The sequence below is a fragment of the Dermochelys coriacea genome, chromosome 4 (assembly GCF_009764565.3).
Source record: "Dermochelys coriacea isolate rDerCor1 chromosome 4, rDerCor1.pri.v4, whole genome shotgun sequence".
Taxonomy (NCBI): domain Eukaryota; kingdom Metazoa; phylum Chordata; order Testudines; family Dermochelyidae; genus Dermochelys; species Dermochelys coriacea.
The window spans coordinates 145,777,549-145,790,418 of NC_050071.1; the positions used below are offsets into that span (position 1 = coordinate 145,777,549).

At 55.7% G+C, this 12,870-nt stretch overlaps 1 protein-coding gene across 1 annotated transcript; it reads right to left on the minus strand.

The window, feature by feature from the left end:
• Positions 1-245: 245 nt before the first annotated feature.
• DQX1 (DEAQ-box RNA dependent ATPase 1) lies at positions 246-12,866 on the minus strand (the record flags this gene model as incomplete). Its single annotated transcript, XM_043513859.1, has 9 exons — positions 246-880; positions 1,169-1,359; positions 1,544-1,734; positions 2,087-2,212; positions 2,548-2,739; positions 3,310-3,468; positions 3,759-3,858; positions 12,184-12,429; positions 12,606-12,866. Coding segments are annotated over 9 exons (1,650 nt in total), but the record flags the coding sequence as incomplete, so codon positions are not given.
• Positions 12,867-12,870: the final 4 nt, after the last annotated feature.

The following is a 12,870-nucleotide window of genomic DNA, read 5'->3' on the forward strand; positions in this document are numbered from 1 at the left end:
GAAGGGCACAGCAACCGGAGAGCTGAGCATCCCCAGCTCCTGGGTGAGTGGCCAGTGGGGTCCTGCACTGGTCCTGAACGTGCAGCCCCAGGCCCATGCAGGCGGGAAAGGCTGCACCCCCAGCATCCTGGGGACGAGGCCCAGGGCCTGCAGAGCTGGCTGGCTAGGCACACTGCCAGGAAGGGGACACAGCCCGGGGCAGATACTGAGGCCCCGGCTCAGAGCAACGGACACCAGGCTGCGAACAAAGGTCACAGAAAAGCTTTATACAGTCAGGCTATGGGCCAGCGCCCCCTGCGCCCCAGCCCATATGTGGTGCCTGGCCCTACGCCATGGAGTGTGTGGGGCAGGACAGTTTGTTCCAACCCCAGGGGGAGGCTGTGCCCCATAGCAGAGAAGGCCCCAGGTAACACACCAGCAGGGAGGAGCGGGCCCTGAGAGCAGCCAGTAGTGCTAGGGCGAAGTGGCTCAGAGAGAAGGTGGGGGGCAGCCCTCCTGCACCATGAGCTGGGAGGGCCGGGAGCCCCACAGGAGCCAGCTTGAGTACATGGCAGAGCATGGGGCAGGTACAGCAGCATAGGAGGACTGGAGGGGGGGCACGGCCCAGGGGAAGGACTCTGCACGCCCTCCTGGGGCTCCATGTACCCCCCCCCCCATTGTCACAACAGCGGAGCCCAGCCAGCCCCTTGTGCCCACTCACTGGAGTGCACACACATCCTTGCCCTCCACCTCCCTGTCCCCTGCCCCATCCAGCGCTGGCTCCAGCTGGCCCAGGGGCTCCGCAGCACCAAGCAGCTTCTCCCTCAGCTCCATGAGCAGGTCGCGGCTCTCGCTGGGCGGTAGGTTACTCAGGTAGTATTGGGGCGCCAGCTCTACCAGCCTGCGGGGAGAGAGCAGATCAGCGCTGACTGAGCCTGGCCCTTGCCCCAGGGCCCGGTACACCAAGGGGCTGGGCAGCACGAAGGGGCACGAGGCTGGAGAGGCCCAGAGAAGGTGCCAGGCCCTGCCCCAGGCAGGGTGTTACCCTGCCAGCACCGCCAGGGACTGCCCTGCAGCCAGCCACAGACAAGGCTGTGGGCTCCCCCCGCCCCCGCCCCGGCTGCCTTCCCTCCCGCAGCGGGGCACTCCCCTCCCCCTCTCCCCCACAGCATCCCCCGCCCACCCTTACATCTGGGGCTGGATCTCAGACACCACGCTGAGACAGTTGTCCTGCGAGATGGTGAACTCGTGGTACAGGACCCAGGGGGGCGGGCGGGGCAGGGGCCTCCGCACCACGTAGCAGCACTGGGGGGGCAGGTGGGCCACATGCTTATGTGTCAGCATCAGGTAGTTCCCGGAGCCATCGATGTCCCGGGCCACCTGCAGGGAACAGAGGGGTCAGTGGGGCCAGACAAAGCGGAGTCTCCGGCAGCCAGGGCAGTGCCCCCACCCCCTGCAGACGCCCGGGGCAGCCTGCGCAGGGGCCCCTACCCGGTACACATGCAGTGCCCCTCCTCCCCCGCAGGGACCCTGGCAGCCCCCTCCCCTGCAGGGCCCCCCCCACCTTGAGGAAGTAGCCAGAGATGAGTGCCCTCTTGAGGTTGAGCACGTTGTCATCCGTGCCAAAGGCGGGGGGAGAGACGGGCAGCTCGATTCGCTGCATCACCTCCAGCAGTTCGGCCCGCACGACGCCCGCCAGCCGCAGCCCCGAGCTGCTCACCCCGTGCTGACGGCACCAGCCCTCATCCAGTTCATCTGTAGGAAAGGGGCGTGAGCTGGGAGCCTGCCCCTTCTCTCCGCCAGGCTCTTGTCCCCGCCCTCTCCATTGCCCACGTCTGTCATACCCAGCCCCAGCCCCGCAGGGACGCCCGGTACCACTCGCGGCTTGGGACCGGGGAGACAGGCCTATCGAGTACCCGTAGCCTCTGGAACCGCGACCTGCCCCCAGTGCACCTTGTCGCCCTGCCAGGGCAGGGACGCGTATGGCCCCAGCCCTGCAGGAGCTGGGCATGGGATATGGCCAGCCAGTGCAAGTGGTGGGTGATGCCAGGACGTGGGCAGCAGCAGATGCTGGGGAGATCCCCTCCGCACACAGAACGGCACTCACGCTGCTGGAAGGCATTGAAGACATTGATGAGGGTGAAGTGGTCCCCATCGGGGTGCAGCAGGGCCCGCCGGCGCACGGCTGCAGCCTCCTCGGAGCGCACCACTGGAGTCACGAAGCAGGGTGAGGCTGGGGAGAAGCAGGGGGGAAAGGGTTACCCGAGTGCCCGGCAGGGCTCTCCCTGCGGCTGCCCCCACAGTCCCCAGCACAGCTCTGGATGGCCCAGGAGGCTGTGTGGCCTGCAGCCTGCGGCTCCCCGCAGTGCTGAGGGGAGCTGGCTGGGGACTAGGCCTTTTGGAGAGAGAACCTCTCTCAGCCATAGAAAGGAAGGAGACAGACAGCACAGCCAGGCCTGACTCGGAGCGCATCCCCCAGCCGGAGCCCTGGCGCTGCTCTCTCTCATGGGGGACACCGCCGCCGGCTGGAGCCGCAGGGGGGCACGGTGCCCGCGCCTGGCTCCCTACCCGTGAGCATGGCGGCCATGGTGAGCATCTCGTGGACGCAGTCGAACTCGCAGGAGGCAATGAGTGCCTTGGCCAGCTGGGGGTCCAGGGGGAACTCCGACATGATGATCCCCACCTCCGAGAGGTTCCCATCATCATCCAGCGCAGCCAGGTAATCCAGGTCCTCCAGGGCCTGCATCAAGGACTCGGGGGCTGGTTGGGGGCAGGGAGTCAGCTGGGGGGCAGGGGAGGTGCCAATGCCGCAGCCCCACCGCCAAAGCCACCCTGGGGCCCTGCACAACATGCCAAACACCCTTCCCGCAGGGCTCACCCCCCTCCGCAGCACCAGCAGTTATCCACTCCCACGCCAGGCCTGCCAGCTCCCTCCCCTTCCCCTCCAGGATGAGACCATTCTTCTGGGACGGAGGGGTGGGGTTCCCCCAGAAGCTCTGGCCCCCCGCATGCATGCCATCTCTCCTGCTGCCAGATCCCCCCAGCCTGCCAACTGCCCCTCTCCACAGCGGAGCTGGGGGTCCCCAGGCCAAGTCTCCTGTTGCAGTTTCCAGCCCCTCCAAGCTCACTTGCTGTCCTTGCTAGGGGAGCAGCTCCTCCCAGCGTGGGGCCAGCCGAGAACCTCGTTAACAGGCCATTTACCGTTCTCCTCAATTGTTAATGGATCACAGAGAGCAGCCCCATGTTTTTCACTCCATCTCCCATCCCTTCAGTTCCAACCCCAGACCTGCAGACACCCCTCACTCCCGACCCACAGCGCCTGGGCTGTACCTGGCCGGTCAAGGAAGTCGCACTGGCCCATGTCAGCGATGTCGAGTCTCTTGAGCAGCAGCACCAGACGGCTCAGGTTGGCCTCACTCACGTGGGGGGTGGGGGCGGCCGGGAGGAACTGCTCATAGAAGGCTTCGGAGTAGAGGCGCAAGCAGGTGCCTGCCAGACGACAGGGGAGCTGCCATGGAGTAGGGTGCAGGGGGGGAGGGGGCGAGCTGGACTGAAGGCGGGATTGGCATTGGGGAAGAGGCACGGGGGAGGGGAGGGGCAGCAAACTGGAGCCAAAAGCTGCAGCCCAGCGAGCTTGCCCCACTAGACATCCAGGCTGGTCCCTCAGCCTGGCCCTGCCAGCCGCACGGATTTGACAGCTCCCAGAGCGTCCATAACACATGCTGCCTGCGGCCCGGGCGCTCACCTGGGGGGGGCTGCCTGCGGGCTCAGGGGCTCACCTGGGGGGCTGCCTGAGGCCCGCTGCCTCCGTGACTCTGCCTGGCTCTTGCTGATGGGCCGCAGCACCTGGGACTCTGCGCGGATCCGGGGATTGTAAACCTGCAGGGACAAGGGCTGTGAGGGGCAGGCCGGCCTGATACGCCATGGCCAGCAGCGTGCTCTGCTCACCAGCCAGCGCTGGGCTTCTGTTCCCCATTCGCCAGCTGGATGCAGCAATCAGCCCCCGCCCGCAGCGAGTCCTGGCCGCTGGCTCGGAAGGGTTGCTCTGCAAAGCTGCAGTGCCACCTCTCACCAGCAGAGGTCCACGTCAGCCCAGCCACCCGAGGGAGATTCCTGGGACCGCAGCCAGGCGCCCAGGCTGGTCAGGGCCCGAGCAAACAGGACTCGGGCCCTTCCCCTCCGCGGGCACTGGCTCCGACCCCTCGGGCTGAAGCTATTCCAGGAGGTTTTTTCCCCCAACATGACATCGTTTTCTTAAAATAGCCTATTAAAGATCTCCTGGATTGGTTTCAATGGTCACCGGAGTAGATGCTGATTCCGGCAGAGTCCAGGCCAAACCTGGAGGGTTGGCAACCCTATCCGACCCTGCCCCAGGGCAGGGACTGGCTGGCTCAGGGGAATGGGATGTGTGGCCTTTCCTCTCTAGGGAGCGCCAGCTCCAATCTGGCCCCAGGGCAGGGGACTGGGATATGGGGCCTTTTCTCTCTAGGTGCAAAGGCTGCAGTTGAGAGGAGACATCTGGACAGATGTCTGTGTAGTGCTGGGGAGGAGCTAGTGGTCGTGGTACATACATGTGTCAGTAACATTGGGAAGGAACACTGTGGGGACAGGAGGATGGTGAAGAAATTTGGCAGCATGTGACCTCCAGAACAAGAAAGGGGAGCGTCCATGTACCAGCAACGCAGATACAGATAAGTAACCGTTTTCATGTTCTCTCCGCAGGTACTAATATGAAGAGTAGACTAGATGATACAGCTGAGGGAAGGGAACAGAAGGACACTCTGCCGAATGGAAGGCATGAGATGCACTGTCCTAGGGATGGAGGCTCCACGACCATGGCTCCCAAGAGAAGGAGGCGGGTGGTGGTGATCAGGGACTCTCTCCTCAGGGGGACTGAGTCATCTATATGGCGCCCCAACCGGGAAAACCGAGAAGTCTGCTTCTTGCCCGGAGCTAGGATTCATGATGTGACAGAAAGACTGCCGAGACTCATCAAGCCCCCAGATCACTACCCCTTCCTGCTTCTCCACGTGGGCACCAATGATACTGCCAAGAATGACCTTGAGCGGATCAATGCGGACTACGTAGCTCTGGGAAGAAGGAGAAAGGAGTTTGAGGCGCAAGTGGTGCTTTCGTTCATCCTCCCTGTGGAAGGAAAAAACCCGGGTCAAATCGTGGAAGTCAGCGAATGGCTACGCAGGTGGTGTCGGAAAGAAGGCTTTGGATTCTTTGACCATGGGATGGTGCTCCAAGAAGGAGGAGTGCTAGGCAGAGACGGGCTCCAGCTAACGAAGAGAGGGAAGAGCATCTTCGCAAGCAGGCTGGCTAACCTAGTGAGGAGGGCTTTAAAACTAGGTTCACTGGGGGAAGGAGACCAAAGCCCTGAGGTAAGTGGGAACGTGGAATACCGGGAGAAGCACAAACAGCAAGTTATCTCAAGTGCCTGTACAGAAATGCAAGAAGCCTGGGAAACAAGCAGGGAGAACTGGAAGTCCTGGCACAAATCAAGGAATTTTGTGCGATTGGAGTAACAGAGACATGGTGGGATAACTCACATGACTGGAGTACTGTCATGGATGGATATAAACTGTTCAGGAAGGACAGGCAGGGCAGAAAAGGTGGGGGAGTTGCATTGTATGTAAGAGAGCAGTATGACTGCTCAGAGCTCCGGTATGAAACTGCAGAAAAACCCGAGTGTCTCTGGATTAAGTTTAGAAGTGTGAGCAACAAGGGTGATGTTGTGGTGGGAGTCTGCTATAGACCACCAGACCAGGGGGATGAGGTGGACGAGGCTTTCTTCCAGCAACTCACAGAAAATACTAGATCGCAGGCCCTTGTTCTCATGGGAGACTTCAATCACCCTGATACCTGCTGGGAGAGCAATACAGCAGTGCATAGACAATCCAGGAAGTTTTTGGAAAGTGTAGGGGACAATTTCCTGGTGCAAGTGCTGGAGGAACCAACTAGGGGCAGAGATCTTCTTGACCTGCTGCTCACAAACCGAGAAGAATTAGTAGGGGAAGCAAAAGTGGATGGGAACCTGGGAGGCAGTGACCATGAGATGGTCGAGTTCAGGATCCTGACACAGGAAAGGAAGGAGAGCAGCAGAATATGGACCCTGGACTTCAGAAAAGCAGACTGACTCCCTCAGGGAACTGATGGGCAGGATCCCCTGGGAGAATAACATGAGGGGGAATGGAGTCCAGGAGAGCTGGCTGTATTTTAAAGAATCCTTATTGAGGTTACAGGGACAAACCATCCCGATGTGTAGAAAGAATAGTAATTATGGCAGGCGACCAGCTTGGCTTAACAGTGAAATCCTTGCAAAAAAGAAACTTACAAAAAGTGGAAGATTGGACAAATGACCAGGGAAGAGTATAAAAATATTGCTCGAGCATGTAGGAGTGAAATCAGAAAGGCCAAATCACACCTGGAGTTGCAGCTAGCAAGAGATGTTAAGAGTAACAAGAAGGAAGTCAAGGAAAGTGTGGGCCCCTTACTGAATGAGGGAGGCAACCTAGTGACAGTGGATGTGGAAAAAGCTAATGTACTCAATGCTTTTATTGCCTCTGTCTTCACGAACAAGGTGAGCTCCCAGACTGCTGCACTGGGCAGCACAGCATGGGGAGGAGGTCACCCAGCCCTCTGTGGAGAAATAAGTGGTTCGGGACTATTTAGAAAAGCTGGATGAGCACAAGTCCATGGGGCCAGATGCACTGCATCCGAGAATGCTAAAGGAGTTGGTGGATGTGATTGCAGAGCCATTGGCCATTATCTTTGAAAACTCATGGCGATTGGAGGTGGTCCCGGACTACTGGAAAAAGGCTAATGTAGTGCCCATCTTTAAAAAAGGGAAGAAGAGGATCCTGGGAACTACAGGCCAGTCAGCCTCACCTCAGTCCCTGGAAATGTTATGGAGTAGGTCCTCAAGGAATCAATTCTGAAGCATTTAGAGGAGAGAAAAGTGATCAGGAACAGTCAGCATGGATTCACCAAGGGCAAGTCATGCCTGACTAATCTAACTGCCTTCTATGATGAGATAACTGACTCTGTGGACGTGGGGAAAGCAGTGGATGTGTTGTTCCTTGACTTTAGCAAAGCTTTTGACGCAGTCTCCCACAGTATTCTTGCCAACAAGTTAAAGAAGTATGGGCTGGATGAATGGACGATAAGGTGGACAGAAAGCTGGCTAGATTGTCAGGTTCAATGGGTAGTGATCAATGGCTCCATGTCTAGTTGGCAGCCAGTATCAAGTGGAGTGCCCCAAGGGTCGGTCCTTGGGCCGATTTTGTTCAATATCTTCATAAATGATCTGGAGGATGGTGTGGATTGCACCCTCAGCAAATTTGCAGATGACACTAAACTGGGAGGAGAGGTACATATGCTGGAGGGCAGGGATAGGATACAGAGGGAACTAGACAAATTAGAGGATTGGGCCCAAAGAAATCTGATGAGATTCAACAAGGACAAGTGCAGAGTCCTGCACTTAGGACGGAAGAATCCCATGCACCGCTACAGACTAGGGACCGAATGGCTAGGCAGCAGTTCTGCAGAAAAGGACCTGGGAGTTACAGTGGATGAGAAGCTGGATATGAGTCAACAGTGTGCCCTTGTTGCCAAGAAGGCCAATGGCCTTTTGGGATGTATAAGTAGGGGCATTGCCAGCAGATCAAGGGACGTGATCGTTCCTCTCTATTCGACATTGGTGAGGCCTCATCTGGAGTACTGTGTCCAGTTTTGGGCCCCACACTACAAGAAGGGTGTGGAAAAATTGGAAAACATCCAGCCGAGGGCAACAAAAGTGATTAGGGGGCTGGACCACATGACTTGTAAGGAGAGGCTGAGGGAACTGGGATTGTTTAGTCTGTGGAAGAGAAGAATGAGGGGGGATTTGATAGCTGCTTTCAACTACCTGAACGGGGGTTCCAAGGAGGATGGATCTAGACTGTTCTCAGTGGTGGCAGATGACAGAACAAGGAGTAATGGTCTCAAGTTGCAGTGGGGGAGGTTTAGTTTGGATATTAGGAAAAACTTTTTCCACTAGGAGGGTGGTGAAACACTGGAATGCGTTACCTTGGGAGGTGGTGGAATCTCCTTCCTTAGAAGTTTTTAAGGTCAGGTTTCACAAAGCCCTGGCTGGGATGATTTAGTTGGGGACATTTAATTTCAAAAAGGGGAACAGCACAAACATGTGGAAGCTAGTTAAATGGAAATAAAAAGCAACAATCGCAAGAGTGAAATGCCTGCAAGCTGCATGGAAACTCTTTTAAACACTGTAATAGAGGCTCAAATTAAAATGTATAAACAACAACGAACAGTAAGAGGATCAAAACAAGCCACAGAGTAAGAGGTAGCTAGAGGCAAATGGGCATCCTTTCACAACTGGAGGTTAAAGCCCACTGAGGAAAACAAAAAAGGAGCATGAACTCTGGCAAGTCAAGCGTACGGCTCCAGCTCCACTGCAGCGTTTTTAGCCACTGCACTGCGGTAAGCTCTCTAACGTAGCCGCTCTAAGCAGATAGGAGGGAGCTCTCCTGTCAGGGTAACTACTCCAGCCCCACGAGCAGTGGTAACTACACTGGCAGGAGAAGCTCACCTGCCGACATAAGCACCGGTGTGGACAGCACTAGGTAGATGTAACTTATGTCACTCAGGGGGTGGCTTATTCACACCCCTGAGCAACAGAAGTTATACTGCAGTAAGTGCTAGTGTAGACAGCCTAAAAGTATCATTAGGCAGCCAAAAAATAATAATAATAATAATAACAATAATAATGTGAAAAGCAACTAGCAAGAGACACAAAAACTAACAAAGATTTTTTTAAGAATGTCAGAAGCAGGAAGCTGCCAAACAACCAGTGGGGCCACGGGACAATGGAGTGCTAAAGGAGCACTCAAGGATGATAAGGCCATTGTGGAGAAACTACATGAATTCTTTTCTTCAGCCTTCATGGCTGAGGGTGTGAGGGAGGTTCCCAAACCTGAGCCATTCTTTTTAGATGAAAAATCTGAGGAACTGTCCCAGATTGAGGTGTCATTTGAGGAGGTTTTGGAACAAATAGATCAATTAAACAGTAATAAGTCATCAGGGCCAGACGGTATCACTCAAGAGGTCGGATTTCATCACTCAAAGATGAAATTGCAGAACTGTAGTTTGTAACCTAGTGCTTAAATCAGCTTCTGTACCAGATGACTGGAGGATAGCTAATGTGACATGAATTTTTGAAAAAGGCAGCAGAAGTGATCCTGGCAAGTACAGGACGGTAAGCCTAAATTCAGTACTGGGCAAACTGGTTGAAATTATAGTAAAGAACAGAATTATCAGACACATAGATGAACACAATATGTTGGGGAAGAGTCAACATGGTTTTTGTAAGGGGAAAACCATGCCTCACCAATCTACTAGAGTTCTTTGAGGGGTCAACAAGCATGTGCACAAAGGGGATCCAGTGGATATAGTGTACTTGAACTTTCAGAAAGCCTTTGACACAGTGTGACGAAGTGGGGATTTTCCCTTGTTATGTTCTATGTGTGTCTTACTGTTTTACATGAATGCTGTGTGTGCCTCAGTTTCCCTGTGTACTGCACCAGTGTCTAGGTGATGGGAATGAGGGTATGTGACTTTTGCGGGGGCTGCTCCAGCTGCCTGCATGGATGCTATGGCCGCCCCTTCATAACCTGAGACCCAGGAGGGGGATGCGACCAAGTGACTCTTGGCCGAGGAAGCAAGACAAAGACAGGAGGAGGAGCAACAGACAGGGCAGGGGTCAGGCAGCTGGAAGCGAGTCAGTCTCAGCTGGCTTGGGGCACAGGGGGAGGAAAAAAGCTCTGGCTCTGGGATCCCCTCCCCACAAGACGGACTTGGCTGAAAGTCACTGATTTCTGTGCTAACAAGTTCTGCCCTACGCTGTGTTCCTGTGGCCAAATAAACCAAATAAACCTTCCCGGCTGGCTGAGAGCCACGTCTGACTGCAGAGTTGGGGTGCAGGGCCCTCTGGCTTCCCCAGGAGCCCCGGCCCAGGCGGACTCACTGCAGGAAGCGCACGGTGTGGATGGAGATGCTGAATGCTCCCAAGTCAGACCCAGGAAGGGCAAAGCTGTGTAAGCGTCTATTCAGAGAGAGGAGGCTCCCACAGAGTCCTGGCTGGCTTCGTATGGAATAGTTCCAGAGCATCGCCCAGGGACTCCGTGACACAAGGTCCCTCACCAAAGGCTCTTAAACAAAGTAAGCTGTCATGGGATAAGAGGGAAGGTCCTCTCATGGATTAGCAACCAGTTAAAAGATAGGAAACAAAGGCTAGGAATAAATGGTGTTCAGCATATTCACAAATGATCTGGAAAAAGGGGTAAAGAGTGAAGTGGCAAAATTTTCAGATGATACAAAACTTCTCAAGATAGCTAAGACCAAAGCAGACTGTGAAGAGCTACAAAAGGATCTCACTAAACTGTGTGACTGGGCAACAAAATGGCAGATGAAATCCAATGTTGATAAATGCAAAGTAATGTACATTGGAAAACATCATCCTAACTATACATACAAAGCGATGGGGGCGAAATTTGGTGTTGCCACTCAAGAAAGATCTTGGAGTCACTGTGGATAGTTCCCTGAAACATGCACTCAATGTGCAGCGGCAGTCAAAAAAGTGAACAGAGTGTTGGAAATCATTAGATAAGACAACAGAAAATGTCAATGCCTCTATATAAATCATGGTACGTCCAGACCTTGAATACTACATTCATTTCTCATTACCCCATCTCTAAAAAGATCTTTAGGAATTGGAAGAAGTTCAGAGAAGGGCAACAAAAATGCTGAGGGAGATGGAACAGCTTCCGTAAGAGGAGAGTAAAAAGACGAACTGTTCAGACTTGGAAAAGAAGCGACGAAGGGGGGCTACGATGGAGGACTATACAGTCGTGACGGGTAGGGAGAAAGTGACGAGGAGTGGTATTTACTCCTTCGCAGAACAGAAGCACTACGGGTCACCCAATTAAATTAACGGCAACAGGTTTAAAACAAACAAAAGGAAGCATTTCTTCACACAGGGCACAGTCAGCCTGTAGAACTCCTTGCCAGGGGATGTTGAAGGCCAAAACTGTAACTGTGTTCTAAAAGAATGAGAGAAGTTCATGGAGGACAGGTCCCTCAATGGCTATTAGCCAAGATGGTCAGCCACACAACCCCAGGCTCTGGGAATGGGTGATGGGATGGATCACTTGGTGATTCCATGTTTGTTCATTTCCTTTGGGGCACCTGGCACTGGCCACTGTCAGAAGACAGGACACTGGGCTGGATGGACCTTTGGTCTGACCCAGTCTGGCCGTTGTTGTGTGTCTGTCGACAGCTGCTGTGCAGGCTGCTCTCCTATGCAACAGGCAGGGGTCCAGCCCTGCCCCATCCCACCATTAATACAAGCTCTCAGCCCTATACTATACAGATTTCACAGAGGGAGACCAGCGTTTCTCAAAATGGGGCTCCTGACCCAAAAGGGAGTTGCAAGGGGGTCACAAGGTTATTTCAGGGTGTCGGGGGGGTCACGGTACTGCCACCCTTACTTCTGCACTGCCTTCAGAGCTGGGCGACCAAAGAGCAGTGGCTGTTGGCCAGGCACCCACCTCTGAAGGCAGCGTCCCACCAGTAGCAGCAGAGATGTAAGGGTGGCGATACCAGACCAGACCAGACCTCGCTTCTGCAATGCTGCCTTCAGAGCTGGGTGGCCGGAGCCAGCTGCTTATTGAGGCGGCACCGCAGAAGTGAGGGTGGCCATACCATACCAGGCCATCCTTACTTCTGTGCTGTTGCTGGCAGCGGCGCTGCCTTCAGAGCTGGGCTTCTGGCCAGCAGCCGCCACTCTCCAACTGCCTCTGAAGGCAGCGCCACTGCCAGCAGCAGTGCAGAAGTAAGGGTAGCAAATACCACCCCCCCCCACACACCCCTCCTTTATGGGTCAGGACCCTGACAATTACAACACCATGATTTCAATAGCTGCATTCTTGAAAACTACCATTTAAAAAATCCTATGACCATGAAATTGACCAAAATGGACCCTGAATTTGGTAGGGCCCTACTTATTTTCATGTGGAAATTGGTAGGGGGGCAGTCCTGCCCAAGAAGTTGTGCAGAGCTGGCTTTGAGCAGGGCCATGCCTGCCCTGGAAAAGGGGCTGGGCTGGGCCAGGCTGAGCCACGCACCCCACTCCGTACTCACACTGCGCAGCTCCAGACCCGTGTCAATGACGTAGCGCACAGTCCCCAGGGAGAAGGATGAATCTGCAAGCCAGTGGGTGACGATCACATGCCGGCCCTGGGGCCCGCTGCACTGCTCTGGCACCTCGTAGACTTTCTGGGCTGCCCGCCCCACCCCTGGGTGCAGGGGTAGGGCCAGTAGCGGGCCCAGCCCGGGGTTCAGGGCCACAGCCTCGGTGTGGATGGCCTTGCAGCACTCGCTGATCTCCTGCAAGGTGGGGGACACCGTTAGTGACAGGACACCCCCTTTGCTGCAAGGCTGGGGAGCAACCCCCTGCTCCTCATGTCCCCAGGACCACCCCCCAAAGCGAGTCCCAACACCCCCTTCCCTTCTACCGCAAGCACCCTACCAGGGAGGGATCCCAGCAGCCCCCCAGTCTCCACCTGCTCACTGGCCAGGAAGAGCAGCACATCGCCGGGTTCCTGGTGCCGGTGAATGTCCAATACCGCCTGGCACGCAGCCGTGACATGGCCCCGAGCCGGTGGATCCCTGTACACCAGCTGGCCGGGAGGGCTGGGTCCTGGCACCCGCACCACGGGAGGGTCCCCGCAGAAGGCCCGCAGCCGCTCCTCCAGGGCTGGCACCGTCACCACCACCACCTTGAACTCGGGGCGCTGGCGAAGCACGTCCTTCAGCAGCCCGAGCAAC